Source organism: Notamacropus eugenii, chromosome 5 (genome assembly GCF_028372415.1).
Source record: "Notamacropus eugenii isolate mMacEug1 chromosome 5, mMacEug1.pri_v2, whole genome shotgun sequence".
Classification (NCBI taxonomy): domain Eukaryota; kingdom Metazoa; phylum Chordata; class Mammalia; order Diprotodontia; family Macropodidae; genus Notamacropus; species Notamacropus eugenii.
In genome coordinates, this window is record NC_092876.1 from 420,105,612 (window position 1) to 420,124,645 (window position 19,034).

The 19,034-nt window shown below is 35.7% G+C and overlaps 1 protein-coding gene and 1 pseudogene across 1 annotated transcript in view; one reads left to right on the forward strand and one right to left on the reverse strand.

The window, feature by feature from the left end:
* Positions 1–18,634, forward strand: part of TMPRSS15 (transmembrane serine protease 15) — a 155,630-nt gene extending 136,996 nt beyond the window's left edge. Inside the window, exons 22-25 of the mRNA XM_072614948.1 lie at positions 9–190; positions 5,945–6,040; positions 16,648–16,787; positions 18,283–18,634. Coding sequence (XP_072471049.1) covers positions 9–190; positions 5,945–6,040; positions 16,648–16,787; positions 18,283–18,465 — 601 coding nt within the window. The 3' untranslated portion in view covers positions 18,466–18,634. The remainder of the gene's footprint in view (positions 1–8; positions 191–5,944; positions 6,041–16,647; positions 16,788–18,282) is intronic.
* On the reverse strand, positions 2,732–2,830 carry LOC140509360 (U6 spliceosomal RNA; annotated as a pseudogene).
* Positions 18,635–19,034: the final 400 nt, after the last annotated feature.

The window sequence follows — 19,034 nt, forward strand, 5'->3', positions numbered from 1 at the left end:
TCCTCTAGGAGGAATTTAATAACATCCCGGTGGAAAGCAGTCCTAGGTCTTCACAGTACATTGAATCTGACAAATTCTCAAACAGTAATTCAGCTGATTGATCAAATTATCATGAATCCACATTACAATAAGCGGACAAAGGACAGCGACATTGCCCTGATGCATCTTGAATCCAAAGTGAATTACACAGGTAAAAGAAAATAAAATCATTATGAATGATTATGTAAGTCATTATGTAAATCTAGTCTGTTTGAATTTATTTAAGCAATTTATCAAAATTAATTAATTTGGTATTCAAAAATATGGAAATTCATCACAGACATTATGACAAATATAACTGGGTAAAGAAAATAAAATAATTTGATTATTTCAGTTAAGGTACCTGACAGTAATTTTCCAAAAAGTGATCAAGTAGAGTGTAAGTTTTGAGCTTTAAAGCAGTGAAATCAAATGAAAAAAACATTAAAAAGAAAGGAACCAAATACTTATACATGACTCACCCACCTGTAGTTCTGTAGAGTCCTTATAGAATTTAATACATAGAAATTCTAGATCTATATGCTAAAGAGCTCAAAATACCAAAGGCACAAACTGGGCATGTACTATGTAACTGATACAAAATACTGGAAGATTTTCGTGTTGTGGTGACTTTTCAAAAGATGTAGAATTATAGATTTGGTTAGAAGGAAACTTCCTTCATCTTGATTGAGGGCAGCAGTATGGTATAATAGAAAAAGCACTGAACCTGGGGTCAAGAAATCTTGATTACTTGATATCTCAGAGCCTCAGTTTACTCATCTACAAAATGGAAATAACATATTCACTATCAGGTGCAGGAAGCATTTTAAATATACAATTTAAATATGAGCTATTGGTTTAAATTAAAAGATATTCCAAAAATCTAAGATTCTTTATATGAGTATTAAAAAGATAATCACCTGAAAGAGGAATAAGGAGAGATGTTGAGATCAGTTAATATGAATTAATAATTTTAAAAGACCATATAAGAATCTCAGAATTATGAGAGATTTTAGATAATTTAAGTGGTCTCTAAAGATTAACACCTGCTTATTACAGAAAGACAAGTAGGCAGAAAAGAGACAGAAACAGAGAAAAGAAGATGGAGAAGAGACAGATACACAGGATGCTAGACATATACATAGAGTATGGAGAGAGACAGACAGACGCTCAGAAAGAGACATACAGACACAGACATAAAAAGAAATATAAACACACAAATAGAGATCAAAATGGAGAGAGACAGAGACAGGAAAGAAAACAGAGAAACAAAACCCCAAACCTCTGTCCTGCGCGTTTCACTTTCTCTTCTTTGGGAACCCCATTATTTATCATGGATTTCAGCCCTAGTTACTCTCCTACCACCCATTCTCACATCATCAACTTCCTGTTGGACATTTCAAAGCCATCACTCTATTAGTCAATAAGTATTTATTGAATGCCTAACTATGTAGATACAGTGCTAAGCGCTAGGGATATACAGTGAAATACAAAAGACAATCCTTGCCTTCAAAGAGCTTACAATTTAACAGGGGAGACAATATACAAACAGCTACATACAAATATGCTGCACACAAGATGAATAGGAAATCATCTATAGAATGAAGGCTCTAGAATCAAGAGGGAATTAGGAAAGGCTTCCTATAAGGGTAGGATTTTAACTGGGACTTGAAAGAAGTGAAGGAAACCAGGAGATGAGGAAGAAGAACATTTCAGGAATGGGAGATAATTAGCAAAAATGCCCAGAACCAAGAAATGGAGTGTCTTTGGGAGAAATAAGTATCACTGGATTGAAGTGTATGTGGCAAGGTGTAATGTGTAAAAAGATTAGGGGGTGGGGTTAGGGAACTAGGGTATGAAGATCTTTGAATGTCCAACAAAAGATTTTACATTTTATCCTGAAAGGGATAGAGAGTCACTGAAGTTTATTGAGTGGCGAGACAGGGTGACGCGGTTGAACCTGTGCTTTAGGAAAATCACTTTGGTGGCTGAATAGAGGTTGGATTGGGGTGGGGAGAGAATTGTGACAGGAAGGCTAAACAGTAGGCTATTGTGTTAGTCTAGATGTGAGGAGAAGAGGGATTGTACCAAGGTGATGGCAGTATTAGAGGAGAGAAGTGAAGAGTCTTGTTCTACCTTCTGCAACTGACTTGTCCTGTGTAGTGATGTGCTATCCTTAAAATAAAGTGTTATCATGCATCTATCATCTGGATTGCTAGAATTTTTAGCTCTTTCACTATATAAGCAGCAATCAAGAAAGCACAACTGGTAGAATTTGTCTCCCTTTTTCTCCCTCAGAGCTTCCATCTGAGGTTTTTTGTTACCTCTAGGCCAGAAATGGGAAAAGGTTTACTTCTCTGATGGACACATTCTACCTAAATAAAAAGCTCCTGCTCTCGGTAAGGTACTAGTTTCACTTCAGTCTGTTTTGCTTCTCAAAACTCCTTTGGGAATTTTATGTAGATGACTGACCAGGAATGAAAGTATGAATACAGTCTGTGTCCTGGAGGCAAGTTCATTGTCTCTCTGGTCTCTTCACATGGAGTTAAGGTATTCAAGCTTTATACCTTTTCTAGGGTAGGGAATATATGATTTACACCCAAAAGTTCTCCCTTTTGTATTTTTTTTTTTATAATGCCATTCCAGGATGCCTTTATTTGCTAGTTATTGTACATCACCTGAGGACATTATTTTCTGGCCACCAAAGGTTTCCAAAGATTAATTATATTTTTCATCAAGTTTAACATTTATATCCATGCTAATCTTCTCTGTATCATTCCAATTTTAGTATATGTACTGCTGCAGCAAGCACGCCTCTCTATATTTTTATGTCTCTGTCTTTTAGCCCCTAAAAATCTTTTGCTTGGAGTCTCCCTGGGTACCCTCTCTTACATCAGACTGACATTATTTTTAAAAGTATCAAAGAAATGTTGTGGGCATAATATACCTAGATTTTTAAAATATTAGACAATGTCTTTCATGTTCTTCTTGTGGAAGAGATGAGGAAATAGGGGTAAATGTAATACTAAGTAGTATAGTTAGATCAATTCAGAAAGGCCAGTCTGTTCAACTGTGCTGTTGATCTAAAACATGGAAAAATATGTTAAAGGATGACTGTGTGTCATATTTGCAGAAGACACAAAGCTGAGAGGTATATCTAATATGTCAAATCACAGAATTTGAATCCCAAAATATGTCTAATATCTAATACAACAAGCAATAAAATTGGGTATAGCATACAATGGACTAGACTGGAATAAAATAGAATATGTAATAGAAATAAATGTCTTAAACTTGGGTTAAAAAAAGCACAAGAAGGACAACTGGGCAGCTGTGCATCTGAAAAAGTTCCCTGAGTTTTACCAGACTACAAGTTCAGTTTAAATCAAAGAAGCGTCATAGCAATCAAAAAGGCTAATGCTACATTGAAGCATAATGTCCAGGATAAGGAGGTGGTTGTCCCAATGTATTCTTCCCTTCTTGGACTATGTATGGAATATTGTGTTTAGTTTGGGAAACCACATTTTAATGACATGATGACAAAGTCCTGAGTGTCCAGGGAAAGATGAAAGGACTTTGAGACCATTCCATAGAAGCTTAGATTTTGAACCTGGAGGGACCTTAGATCTTATCAAGTTCAACCCCATCATTTTTGCAGATGAGGGAACTGAGACACAAAGAGATTTAGTGATTTCTGAAGGGTCATCCAGATACTAAGAGGAAAGCTAGGATTCATACCGAGGTCTTCTGACTTCAAATCCAGCCTCCTTTCCACTACATCTCCACCATGAGATATAAAGAAATAAGGATTGAAAGAACTGCAAATCTACCCTGAAAAAGAGAAGACTGATAGTGAGGGTGGGCAAAGTGGTGACATGGTAACTATCTCCTGGTATTTGTCAATAAATAATAAGTAGCATTTGTATAGCACTTGCTATGTGCCAGGCACCATATCATTTGAGTTTCATAACAACCCAGCCAGACTGTTGTCATTCAGTTGTTTCTGGTGTGTCTGACTCTTCTTGATCCCATTTGGAGTTTTCTTGGCAAAATACTGGAGTAGTTTGCCATTTTCTTTTCCAGCTCATTTTGCAGATGGGGAACTGAGGGAAATGGGTTTCTTATTCCCATTTTACAGTTAGGAAACTGAGGTAGAGGCTGTGACTTGCCCAAGGGCACATAGCTAGTGTCAGTCCACGTTTGAACTCAGGTCTTCCTTATTCTAGGTTCAGTGTTCTATCCACTAGTTTGCCAAATCAAGTTAACAAGCATTTATTGGGTGAAAGCACTGTGATTACAAAGAAAGGCAAAAACAGTCTCTCCTCTGAAGGATTTCACATTCTAATGAAGGAATTAAATCTTAATTATGAAAACTTCCTAACCATTACAGTCATCAAATAGTTAAGTCTGACATTTTGTGAAGGTTTTCCCTCCGAAATCTTTAAGAAAAGACTGAATGACCACTTCTCATGTATGTTGCAGAGGGATTGTTTATTCAGGGATTAGATGGTGAATTAATAGTTAATTTGTGAAATTATGAAAAGGGAATGGGCACCCCAATTCTTTGAGTAGTCTCCAGGAAAGACCATGACTGGAAATTAGGAACAGAGAGGCAATCAATCACACTGAATGCATAATTAGGCATAGAGGGTGTGGGGGCAAAAGCACATAAAGGTACAAAGGTACAGAGGCAGATGGCATAAGAACATGAGATGAGGTGGTGAAGCAGAGAGTATGAGGAAGAGGATGGGGAGCCCTCCAATAGGAGGGAAACTTCAAGGAAGGAAGAATGCTCAGGAAGCAGGAGATTGAGGTTTCATTTTATAGGATTTTTTTGGGAGAAAAGACTTTTATCTGTGCCACCTCAGGGTTAGTTGAATGCCGTATCCAAATCATTTCATCAGTACCATTTGGTGTTCTGCTGATCTTACTAAGAATATCTGGAACTTGTCTGAGATTTACACATCATAAGGCCAAAAGGCCTTGACAGGAGTGTCTAGATGGCTTCTGCTGATTTAGCACATCACCAGGATACGAATTTTGCTTAATATATGATACAATTTGTAAATTATGCTCCTTTGTTCTTTGTGATGGTCTATGCATGACTTCTAGGTTTTTCTTTAGGAGAGGGCAGTACAGGGGACAGGAGAGAGGACCTACTACACTCTGAAACTGGGACTCCATTAGGACCCTGCCTGAGGGTTCTTCTGGACCCTCCTAGCTTGAGAGTGATTATCAATAGTAACTGTGGCTGTTTCCCACCCAGCCTGGTGTCTTTCTTTTTCTTGACCTCATTAAAGGGGCTATGCCCTGACTACTTCTTAAACAGGCCTATTCAATGAATGGGTGTTACCTCACCCTAAGTGAGTGCCTGCAAAGACCTTGGCCTAAAGGGTCCAAGGTCTCCCTGTGCAACCTGGGTCACCTCCAGTCATCTTGAGAAATATCAGGTCACTGGATTCAGATGGCTCTAGAGGAGAAGTGAGGCTGGTGACCTGCACAGCCCTCCCTCACTCAAAACAAAGTCAAGTGCAAGTCATGTCATCATTTCTCTGATGGCATGGTCTTCTTCGGCAACGAAGGATGAACACACAAGGTTCTCCTTTGCAATCCTACTTCCTCCTTCATACTTGTTGCTTATAAACTGACTATAATAACTAATGGGGCAGAGGGTGGTGGTAGAGTGGACCAGGACAAGAGTCAATATTCCGATTTTGAAATTTTATGTAATTATTTTAAAATCCTTTTGTTTTAGTGCCATCATTTTAAAAAACGTTGGCTTAAAAAGACAAAATCAAAAGTTCTTTTCATTAAATCTGAAATAATTGACCTCTAAAAACTATGTCCTCATCAGGATGGTAAAAATATGAACTAGATATATAAAATATCTTTTTCATACTTTACATATCTTTAATTATTTTGACAGATTATATACAGCCTATTTGCTTACCTGAAGCAAGTCAAGTTTTTCCTCCAGGAATGAACTGTTCTATTGCTGGCTGGGGGAGAATAAAACATGAAGGTAAATGATTAAATTCAGAGAAATATTTACTAATGCATAGTAAACTATAATACTATAAAAGTGTAAATTATAAAACTATAAAAGTATGACTAAAAACATAATTATGCTATATTGTGTTAATAATGTGCTCATATACAATGATTCATGACTTATTTTAAGATGTGATATCATGTTGTGTGATTTTTGCTCGACTTTACTCTCCCTAAAAGTTATGTAAGAATTTCACTAATTTTCAAATTAATGTGTTATTTTAAGCATTACTTATTTAGAGTTATGTTTAAATTTAGTATTATTTTTAAGTGTTATTTTAAGAACATATTTAAAAATTCAAGACACAAAAGAATGTGTCATGAAATCAGACTAGGGAACCAAAATCTATATATTGCTAAGTGCACCAAAGTACTATGCAAGCAAAAATTAAATTATGATATTTTAATTAATGGAAATTAAACACTTCCATCGAAACCATTGTAGGAAAACTTTTCTAAGTGTCTGTCATTTTAATAAGGATGGTTTGGTTTAATGAATTACCATGGAAAAGACCAGATATCATATTTTCTATTCTGTAAAAACAATAATAAAAATTATAAACTATAAAAATAATAAATTAAAATTCTTAAATTAATTAAAATTAAAAATTAATTAAAAATTACATTTAAAAAGTTAACATAAATAATTTTTTAAATAATCTTTGACTTCCTTGGCCTTTATTTCCTTATGTATAAAAATGAAAGGATTGATCTTAGATGATATGCAAGGTCTCTTCTATCTCTAATACTCCACAATTCTATCTATCCACTAAAGAACTTTAATATAAATAAACTTTACATATTTAGCGACATATAGAATAGATCCTGAATTTAAGAATTTAAATTGGTTCTCTATTGACCCACTAAACTTTCCAAACAAACTAAATATTTGTCTTTGCAAGTCTTGCCAAGTCTTTGCAAGATGGTTTCCAAATATCCCATTACTTTGAATGAGGTATTGAGAATTCATTAAAGAAAAATCTCTTAATCAAAGCTCATCTGTCCATCTAATTATAAAATGTATGACTGGAATAGTTATTTGGTAACCAATAAGGCCAATGATGGGAATATACTGGTAGATTTTTCATAACTAGTTCTCTGGGGGAAAATGTACTACAACAAACTTTTAAGTTATTATTAACATTTTTAACAAGAAGGAAAACCTCTGTTTTTTAAGTCTATCTTAGACAATCAACAAAGCAATAAATCAAGTCCTGATTTTGAATTTTCTTATTTCCAAGGTACAAGTATTTACATTGGAAATTTATCAATTGGCTCTCTCAAGCCTCTTCAAGCTGGCTCCAACTCACTTTCATTGTGAAACAATTCAAACCAAAACCTGAAGTACAGACAAGTTTAAACAGGTTTTTACTGGTGTCAGGTTAAAAATGCACAAACGTTGTTGAAAGAGACTGCAAAAATCCAAAGACAAATATTTGTAACCAAAATATGTGTGCACACTTTTTTATAAAAGAGATAAAGTTAAGTCTTTGCTTAATTGTTGTAAAATCATTTTTTTTATTCTTTTAAAAATCCCTTTCTTTAGCTCCTCTAGGAATTCTTTTTAGGTTTGTATTCAATCTGCATTTTTCTTAGAGATTTTGCTTGTAGATGTTTTTAAGTTATTGTCATCTTCTAAGTTTGTGTCTTCAGTTTCATATCTTCATAGAACCTTTTTATGGACAGGTTCTTTTCTGGTTGTTGGCTCATTTTAAGAGCTTATTTCTTGATTTTGGACCTTATTTTAGGACTGTTCATTTTTTGGAGGCAGGGGGATAGCTAGCCTGAACTTAGATCTGGGGGCCTGTAGGTTTCAGCTTCCAAGGTGATCTGAATCCAGGGAGAGTTCTGGTCACTCTCTTCTTGGTTTGTGTTCTGGTTCTTACCCAGGTAGAATCTCTGTTTCCTTGTGACCATAGACTGTAACTATTTATCTGTCCTCAAAATGGGACCTGTACCTGGGTACAGGTGAAGGAGCTACCAAATAGCACCCAGTCTAGCACCCAATGCTAGCACAAGGGTCTTCTGTAATATCTTTCTGACCAGGAATTTAGTGCCTTACAACTCTTGGTACTCCTATGTCATGGCCCTCCATCCCTACCCCATGAGTGCTACCCACTGCTTCCCCTGCTCGGGTTCCCAGTCAGCCTCCACCCCAGTGTCCACAAGCAGATCTCTCTTTCATTCTTCTCAAGCTGTACTGGGCTGGAAAATAAGATACTATAACTTATGTTAAGTTATCCCACTCACAATTTTATTACATTTTTCAAAAGTTGTTTAGACGGTTGGGTTGGGGAAAATCAGGAGAAATGCTCAGTTTCTTCCTATATTGGCTCCACCCCTGCTTAATTGCTCTAAATGAATTTCTTTATTGCTAAACTGCTTGAAATGTATCATACATTCTGCAGCTCTGATCATATATCATACATCTACGTCTCTAATCAGTCAATTAATCAACAAGCATTTGTTAGAATACATACTATGTGTTAAGCAGCTAGACACACCAAAAAGGCAAAAAACTGTCCCTACTTTCAAAGAGCTCACTATCTAATGAGGGAGAAAGCATCTAAACAACCTTGTACAAAGAAGATATATACAGCATATGGAGAGAGAGAGAGAGAGAGAGAGAGAGAGAGCAAGAGAGAATATGAGCAGTTGGAGGGAAGAAGGAAAGTCTTTGTCTTGAAAGTGGTGCTTGAACTATGCCTTGAAGGAAGTGAGGGATTCCATGAGGTGGAAGTGAGGAGGGAACACCCTCCAGGAATGGGAGGTGACCAGTGCAAAGGACAATCCATAGTGGGGAAGAGGAGTGCTGTGTATAAGAAATGGAGAAGCAGGACAGTTTGGCAGAACCAGAGAGTACAGTATAATGAATGATGTATAGTGAGGCTAGACAGACAAGATACTTAAAAGTTACATTTTTGCCTTTTTTCTCCAACTTGAAAAATTTTCTGAATTTTAAATATGAAATTTAAGGATAAAAATGTCTTGTGGACAGATATTTATACATCCTTATACATCATATTTAAAACTAAAATGTACTTGATCACAGCTTATACTTCAAAAATAAATTATACTTAAAATATATATATACTCTTAGATTCATAGGAAACTTTAAAAAAAAACTTTTAAAAAATACACATTTGAACTTATCACACTCATTAATTGTTACTAAAAGTATTCATTTCCTTAACCTCAGGCAATAGATAAATACTGTATAGTACCAGGAAAAAATGCATATTCTGGTCATTGTACTTTAATAATTTATGGCCAAGGGAGAAAGAGCCAAGATGACTGAGTAGCAGGAAGCCATACAGCATGAACCACTCCTCCCCCCAAATTCCTTGAAAAAGACTTAGAAAGCACACCAGACTGAAACCATTTGGCAAAATCAAGAAAAAAGTCAGAATGAGTCATTTTTCCCACAGACATAGAGGTCTGACACTGAAAGGATCTGGCCAGGAGCCAGAGGGAGAAGCTGGAAGAGGCACTAAGTGACAGCTTTTTGCCCATTACTCAATTTCTGGTCACATGTGTAGGACAGACTAAGGAGTGGACATGTGCCAAAGAGGGGCATTCTAGTAGGGACCAGTGAAGGCCCTGGACTGTGTATTGATAAGCAAGTTCAGAAACTATGCAGCAGTGTGTCTCAAAACCCAAACACAAGACTAAGCCACAGTTGTAGTCTCTAGCCCAGTCTGATGCCTGTAGAGGAATAACCAGGGCAGGAATTTCAGACCAAAGGGAAACCTGTGGTTGTCATTCTTAGCAAGCAGAGCTTTGTGGAGCTGAATGTTGCAAACTAAAAATAAATAAATATTTTTTTAAAAAAACAGAGTTTCCTAATAGCTCACTGTTGATTGGTCCCAAATCCAAGTCAAGAATTTACAAAACTCAAAACAGAGGGTAGTGATCATATGCTTCCCTGGATCAAACCACTTTAGGAGTGTTGAAAAGTTTCGAATCTCCAGCCTGAGTTGTCTCAGAGAGCCTGAAATAACAGAACACTCAATATCCAAGAAAAGAGAATTAAGGCCAGCCCAGAAATGCTCAAAGTACTGCCCTAAAATTAAAGTATAAAGCTAGAAAATAGACCGGAAGAATTGGCAAAACTATATAATAATAATGACCATACCACAAAGAGCTATTATGTTGATCAGAATGCTCAAAACATAATAAACCCAGTATCAATCAATAAACGTTTATTAAGTTCTGAGATATACAAAGTGAGAAAAGACAGTGTCTGTCCTCAAGGAACTTACAATCAGGTGGGAGAAACAGCACACAAATAAGTATGTACCAAGCAAGCTATATACTAGAGGAATAGAAAAAAATTTAAAAAGGAAGATACTGGAATTAAGAGGGATTGGGCAAAAGCTTCCTGCAGAAGGTGAGATTTTAGTTGAGACTTAAAGGAAACCAGGGAGATGAGTAGTCAGAGCAGAGGGCATAGAAGATAACCAGAGAAAATGCCTAGAGCCAACAGAAGGAGTATCTTGTTAGGGAAACAGCCAGGAGGCCAGTGTCACTGAATCAAAAAGTAATTAGTGGGGAGTAAGGGTAAGAAGATTAGAAAGGTGGGAGATTGAGATGAGGGTAGATAGATTAAGAAGGGCATTGAACATCAAACAAAGGATTTGGGAGGCAATAAAGAAAAAACTACTGGAGTTTATTGAGTGGAAAATGGAAGAGTGGGGAGTAACATGGTCCGATTTGTGATGCTGGAAAATAATTTTGGTGGCTGAATGGAGGATGGGTTGGATTAGGGTGAGATGACGCAGGCAAGACTACCAGTTGGTTATTGCAATAGTCTAGGCATGTGGCAACAAGGGCTATATCAAGATAGTAGCAGTGTTAAAGGAGAGAAAGGGGAGTATTTGAGAGATATTGCAAAAGCAAAATCAGCAGGCCTTGACAATAGTCAAGGGTATGGGTATGGGAGGAGAGAAATAAGACTCCAAAATGACTCCCAAGTTGAGACTGAGGGACTAGGAAGATAGTGTTGCCCTATACATTAATATGGAAGGTAGAAGCAGGGAAGGGTTTAGGAGGAAAGATAATGAGTTTAATTTTGGATATATTATGTTTAAGGTGTCTACTGGACATCAAGTTCAAAATGTCTGAAGGAAATTTGGAGATGGAAGATTGGAGGTAGACAGAGAGATTGGGACAGGAAGCATAAATTTAATTACCATAGAGGTGGTAATTATATCTATGGGGGCTGATGATATTTCTAAGTGAAGCTTGGAACAGTGTCCCCTCCATCCCAAGAGAAAGGCCTAACTGTAGCATAAAGTTAAAAGTCAAGAAGTAGGTTGAGAAAATGAGCAAATGACACAAAAAGGACCCAACTATAGAAAGTTACTGTGAAGACAGGGAAGATCAAAACACAAATTCAGAAGACAACAAAATCAAAGCAGCTATATGCAAAGCCTCGAAGAAAAATATGAATTGATCTCAGACCCTAGAAGAGTTCACAAAGGATTTTAAAAATCAAATATAAGAAGCAGAGGAAAAATTGGGAAAAAAAATGAGAGTGATGCAAGAAAATCACAGAGAGTCAACAACTTGGTAAAAGAGGCACAAAAAAGTACTTAAAAAAACAAACAAACATTTGGTCAAATGGAAAAAAGGCACAAAACTCAACTGAGGAAAATAATTCCTTAAAAATTAGAATATGGCAATTGAAAGTAAATGACTCCATGAGATTCAAGAAATAATAAAACAAAATCAAAAAGATGACAAAATAAAAGAAAATATAATATATTTGTAATATAACATCATTGAAAAAACAACTGACCTGAAAAATAGGTCCAGGAGACATAATTTAAGAATTATTGGACTACTTGGAAGGCATGATCAAAAAAAGGACCTAGATATCATATTTTAAGAAACCATCAAGAAAAACTGCAAAGATGTCTCAGAACCAGAAGGAAAGATAGAAACTGAAATAACTGAAATTAAAATAATTGAAATAATCCCCTGGAAGAGATTCCAAAAAGAAAAATTCCCAAGAATATTATAGCCAAATTCCAGAGCTCCCAGGTTAAGGAATAAGTATTGCAAGCATCCAGAAGGAAGCAATACAAATATCATGGAACCACAGTCAGAATAACACAAGATTTACCAGCTTCTGCATTAAAGAATCAGAGGCTTGGAAAATGATATTCCAGAGGACAAAGGAACTAGGATAACAAGCAAGAATAACCTACACAGCAAAACTGAGTAAAATCTTTCAAAGGAAAAAATGGACATTTAATGAGATGGAAGACTTTTAAGTATTCATGATGAAAATACCAGAGCTGAATAGAAATTTTGACTTTCAAATACAAGACTCAAGAGAAACAAAAAAGGTAAACAGAGGAAAGAGAAATCATAAGGGATTCAATAAGGTTAAACTGTTTACATTCCTACATGAGAAGATACTTGTAACTCCTAAGACTGTCATTATTATTAGGGCAATTATAGGGAGTGTATGTAGAAGGCATAGTTATGAGTTAACTAGGATGGGATGATAATCTAAAAAAAGTAAAATTAAGGTGAGAAAAGGGAATGCAAAGGAAGAAGGGGGAAGGGAGAAGTAGAGTAAGGTAAATTATCTCACATAAAACTGGCATGAAAGGAACAGCTTGAACCTTGTTCTCATTTGAATTGGCTCAAAAAGAGAATAACATACACAATCAATTGGGTAAGGAGTTTATCTTACTTTACAGGGAAATAGAAGAGTATGGGGAAAACACAGATGCGGAAGGAACACAAAAAAGACAAAATAGATCTGATTAAGAGAGATAAGCAAGGGAACTACTTTTTGCTGAAAAAAAGGTACCCTATAAAATGAAATAATATCAACACCCAACTTTCCTCTCTCAGAACTAAATAAATCTAACCAAAATAATAAACAAAAAAGAAGTTAAGGAGATTAATAGAACTTTAGAAAAGTTAGATATGATAGACCACTGGAGAAAACTGAATAGAAATAGGAAGAAATATACCTTTCCTCAGCAGTATATGGCACCTACACAAAAATGTATCATGCATTAGGGCATAAAAACCTCACAACCAAATGCGATAGAACAGGAATGTTATTAAATGCATCCTTATCAAATCATAATGCAATAAAAATTACATTCAATAAAGAAGAATGGAGAGGGAAAAGGAATATATTTACAAGTGTAAAGGGATGGTTAGGGATAGTTAGGGAAAATTATGCCACTAATCAGAGTGTGTGAGTAAACCACTATACAAACAAGGAGGAGAGGTAGTGGTGAAGGGACTGGCTGAAACTTGAACCTCGCTCCTCATCTGAGTTGGTCAAATGAGGGAAGAATACATGCACAAAGTTGAGAATGGAAATACATTTCACTCAACAAGGAAATCAGAGGAAAAGGAGAGAAGGGAAGAAACATTAAAGCGAGGAAAAATTGAGGGAGAGATTGGTCCTAAGCAAAGCAGATTCTAAGGACGTACAAAAAATATTTATAGTTCCTTTTAAGATTGCAAAAAAAAAGAGAATCTGAGAGAATGTCATCAATCAATGTTTAGCTGAAAAAGTTGTGAATAAATGTAATGGAATGTTGCGTGTGTTCATCCTTCATTGCCAAAGAAGACCATGCCATCAGAGAAATAATGACATGACTTGCACTTAGACTTTGCTTTTGAATGAGGAAGGGCTGTGCAGGTCACCAGCCTCACTTCTCCTCCAGAGCCATCTGAATCCAGGGACCAGATATTCATCAGATGACTGGAGATGACCCAGGATGAAGCAATTGGGGTTAAGTGACTTGCTCAAGGTCACACAGTTAGTGAGTGTCAGGTATCTGAGGTGAGATTTGAACTCAGGTCCTCCTGACTCCTGCATTGGTGCTTTATCCACTGTACCACCTAGCTGCCCCTAAAGGAATATTAATGATGTAAGAAATGATGAAGAGGATAGTTTCAGAGAAACCTGGGAAGATTTGCATGAACTGATGATATAGAATGAAGTAAATAGAACCAAGATAACATTTAATACAATGATAAAAATAGAGAGAAGATTAACAAGTTTGGAAGAATCAGGAACTGTTTAGTGGAATGGCCAACCATAAATTCAGAGGAAAAATGATGAAACATGCTACCCATCTGCTGATAGAGGAGTGAAGGACTCAGAATTATAATGAGACATTCATTTTTACATGTGGCTAATGGGATTATTTGTTTTGAGTATATATGTTTGTAGTGGTGGTTTGTTTTTTTTATTATTAACTTGGAGGTTGGAGAGGAGGATAGAATGTGGGAGAGAAGCAGATGTTTTTTTATTGAAAACAGCAAAACATAATTTTCAAAGATTTATGACCAAGTCAAATTTAATTATTTCTTCATTCTCATGACATCTAAATATATTTTATGAAACTATTATATCCATCCCATTTAATTCAGTAAATTATAAATTTTTCCATTTATTGACTATAATGTGCAAATAACCTAGCCAACTATTGCTGTTGAGGAGATGAAGTGATATTTATAAACTGAATAGAAGCACCTAGAGCTTTTGAAATAATATTCCAAAGTTGTGTGTGTATAAGACTGTGAGTGTTGCGTGTGAGTTCTGACCATGTAGGTTATATATATATATATATATATATATATATCCACTTAGGTCTGCCTAGATGTGGCTAATGTAGGCATAGATACATATCTCCAAAGTGTCTTCTGCCTTCCCTCCCACCCTTTTCCAAGGGACACCTTGATTTCTTCCAGGCATGGAACAATAAATTGGGGTCAAGTGACTGGCCACTTAGCTCTGGTCATAAAGAGGTGCTAGGCTAGAATTATATCTATATTCCCTCCTACATATAATTAATCTAGGGAAAAGGCTTCTTCTAAGTTCAAGTTGTGCTCCTTATAGGGGATAGAGTGTCTGAAGCTATATATCCAAAAGTGTCCTTCCCACCAAATTCCAGTCACACAAATACCACACATCCTGAATAATGAATAAACCTATTTATCCAAGCAAACAAATTTAAGAAGTTATTTATAGATGAATATAGCAGAAAATTCACAAAGTGAATGAGTACTTCCACTGGGAGTGGGATATCTCAACTTGACTGAGAAAGTCCTTGATCTCACCCAAGACAAAACTCCCTGGAGTCTCTCATATGTCAAAGTCATAACAGGGTCATGCTTGAGGTGCTACCTGTTCTATATGACATCTTCTTCTCAGAGTTTTCTCTCCCTCCAGGGACTTCTTAAAGAAAATTTGTAATTGTTTGCATCTTTGCTTACAGCTAGAAGACAGAACACAAAGATCTCTGCCAGGCTCTCACCAGCTCTGCCCCCAAATAGTCATGCAGCATTAAGTGGTTGTTCTCTCTAACAATGAGGAGAGTCTTAAGGAAATGTCATTCTTGAGCACTGGGTTACATAGATACAGCTAACTTTTACTTATTAATCCTAATAGGGAACAGAATTGAAAAGTTTTTACATTTGAAAGTAAATACGGAGGTAATTCCCAAAGTTATTTTTCCTGAAAATCTGACTTTCTTCCACCAAATATTGAAGCAGAATTGCTTCCAAGTAGCCAAGAGATTGATTTCACCTCTCTGATAATAATAAAGTCTGCAAATCTCTGACTTTATAACAGATGACACTGAGTGGCTCACCATCCCCACTCAAAGAGAGTTCATTTCTGTTACTAAATTTTCGAAGTAAATGGAAAGCTATCTCTGTATTTAAGTGGAAACAAATATTTTTGTTCTGTTTTGTAGACAAAAGTGCCATAAACTCAACCAAGAATGAATTCATTCATTCAGCAGTCACGCTGATTTGAATATGAATTGCTACTTCCATAATTTCATTGCTCTCTTAAGAAACCAATTTAAAAATGGTTATCACCGACCTCTGAAATGCCAGCCACCTGCTTCTTTAGCTTCTTTTGAATGCCACCTGGAACTGTTGTTTCCGAAAATTTGGGTTTATTTTTTCTGTTGATGAATCTGCTTTATAAAAGACACTAAAGGATATTCTTTCTACAGTGTATCATTTCTTTTTTCCATCCATGTAGATCACAATCTGATTACTTTTAGATGTGTACATGATATAGTAGAAGGCTAAACTCTGTCTTCTATACAAAATCTACACCTGTTTTATATACAATCTTAAAAAGACTGAATGATATTATACGTAAGCACCTCTTCAGGTGATTAATGAGAAGCTTTTGAACAGTTTTCATTCATATCTATGAATCAAAGTCTTTGTTGTGAGTCCTTAAGAAAAAACGAACCACAAACACATGAACACACTATTTCTATCTTGCCTTGCCAAAATGCCCAAATGCCAGCTAGTTTTCTACATCGTTGCACCCAGACCTTATAAAGAGAAGTTCTTTATTTTTATTCATTTGATGAAATCCACAGATGGACTGCAAGGTTTTCATTATGTGCCTTAAAGGAAATGTTTTAGTATTTAGTTTCATTATATAAACACTTTGCAAGCACTCTATAATGAGAGCGAATATGTGGAATAAATAAGGCTGATGGTGGATCATTGTGCAATGTAGTTTGTTCATGTTAATGGATTGGCTATATTCTGCCACTTTTCCAGGCGCTACTTCTACCATACTGCAAGAAGCCCAAATCCCTCTTATATCAAATGAGAAATGCCAGCAACAGATGTTGGAGTACAGTATTAGTGAAAACATGATATGTGCAGGCTACGAAGAAGGAGGAGTTGATGCCTGTCAGGTAAATATTTAAAGTTACTAATTGCAATTTCAGAATAAATGGCTGCATTATGTTTTATCATCCAGAACTTAGTAACATAAAATAAGAGTCTCTGAATACCTCATCACTTTTTTGTCTTATTGAACTATGTCCCTACACGTTGGCTTGGGAGTGGGGGTGGGGCAAGCCTGAGTTTCTGAACCCCTGAAACTGTCCCAGAGTTAAGATTGTGGTTCAGTTGCCTAAAAATAATTGCTGTTGGAAAACAGGCAAGCATGTAGCTAAATATAGAAAAGCAGGGAGCATTGCATAGCATTTCATCTGGATGTTTTCCTAGAGCCACTACAGCAATTGGCCAGTTTTTTTCAATGGTGAATTGAAATGAAGCTCGCTCAAACAGTAGTGTAAGTACTTGTGCAAAATTCAAAATCTTGTGACCCAGATGTGCTCAACTATGCTTGTGGCATATCTGTACTCTCTGCCTACCTATGTTTATAATATTTCTGGCCAGGAAGGGCATGATTTAAAAAGAAATCATTCATTCACTCTTAACTACACTTAATTTTTAAAGAAATTAAGATATTTGCTATTGACCAGCTACTGGCCAAACACAAGCTACTTTCTACGAGAAGGAAAGATACCTATGTTGATGCTACCTGAACACAATAATTTAATACTGACTAAACTCATTTTAGTTTTTAGAATGCTTCAATACTTCAGTGGATTCAAGAGCCTTGAGTGTTACAAATCATACCTTCTCATCCTGTGTGATCCTTGTACATGTTCTCCCACAAATTATCTTTAAAGTATCTACCTTAAATTCTGGAAATCTTCTCAATCTTTTAACAGTCCATGGATACTAATGCAGGACTCTCACTATTTGACTAATCATACATTTTCTGGATCATATCTTTTCTTAGAATCACGTCATTTAAGAATTGTAAGGGCTGTCAGAAACCATCTAGTTCAAGAGTTCCTAAATATTTTTGTATCATGGACTCCTTTGATAATTGGTGAGACCTATGGAACCAATTTCAGAGTATTTTTAAATGTTTAAACATACATAGGATTTCAAAGGAAAACAATAATGTTGAAATACAGTTATATGAAAAAAAATTTAAAAGCAAATTCAGAGCCCCCAAGGTAATAACCCCATATCTAGTTCAACCTATTCCAACACTGATGAAATCATGACTGTACTGAAGATTTGAAATATAAACCAATCTACTCTGAGGAAATCACCGACGGAAGGGTTGTTATGAGAAAAAAACTTTACAAATTTTAAAAGGCTATAGAAATATGAGTTATTATATAATCATCATATCATCACCTAGTTAAAACATCTATAAGAACAAACAGCTGAGGTTTATTCTAGAACAGCAGTAATATAATGTGTTGATTCCGCCAAATAAAGTTATTTTATTTATGAAATTCAGCATTTAATTTGTTTTCTGTAAACTTTAAAACTAGACCTAGCTGCCACATTTGTAACTTTATTTTCTATTTCATTTTCTAGGGAGATTCTGGTGGGCCATTAATGTGCCAAGAGAATAACAGGTGGTTTCTTGCTGGTATTACCTCATTTGGATACAATTGTGCATTGCCTAATCGTCCTGGGGTATATGTTCGAGTACCAAAGTTTGTAGAATGGATAAAAAGTTTCAGGTCTCTTACGTTAAACAGAAACATCCTGCCTTGATAGTTTTCTCATGCTATGCTAATTTATACTTCAGATCCTCAATGTATATACTCCCTCCCCTGATGTATCCATGCCTCCCCTTTATCATTTTCATCCATAACCTCCCTAAAGGAAGCATAGTTCTTCCCCTCATTTTGTTTCAATTCCATTGTAACATGTAAGCTGTCGATCTTGTCACCTTCTGTGTTTCCTAATGATCATGTGTGATTTTTTTAATGTTTATTATAAAATATTGTATACATAAGTCAAACTCTCTCTGCTCTCTTTGTACAAAGTCAGCATTTTCATTTCAGCATTGGAAAAAGTAAATATATTTAAGTCCACATATTAAAATGGGATCTACCCAGTTTTTGATTGTGACCTAATATCAAAGACCCTCTCCATTACTCTTATTTAAACACCAGATAAACACATCTCTGTCACTCTAAAATTTTTTAAAATAAAACAACTATACTTGTAATTTTTATATTCTGTCTAATCTAGATATAATATACCTACTGTCCTTCAAACAGTTTATCTTGTAATTTTAAAAAGTGATTAAAATATATTTTAAAAATTAGGCAAAGAAA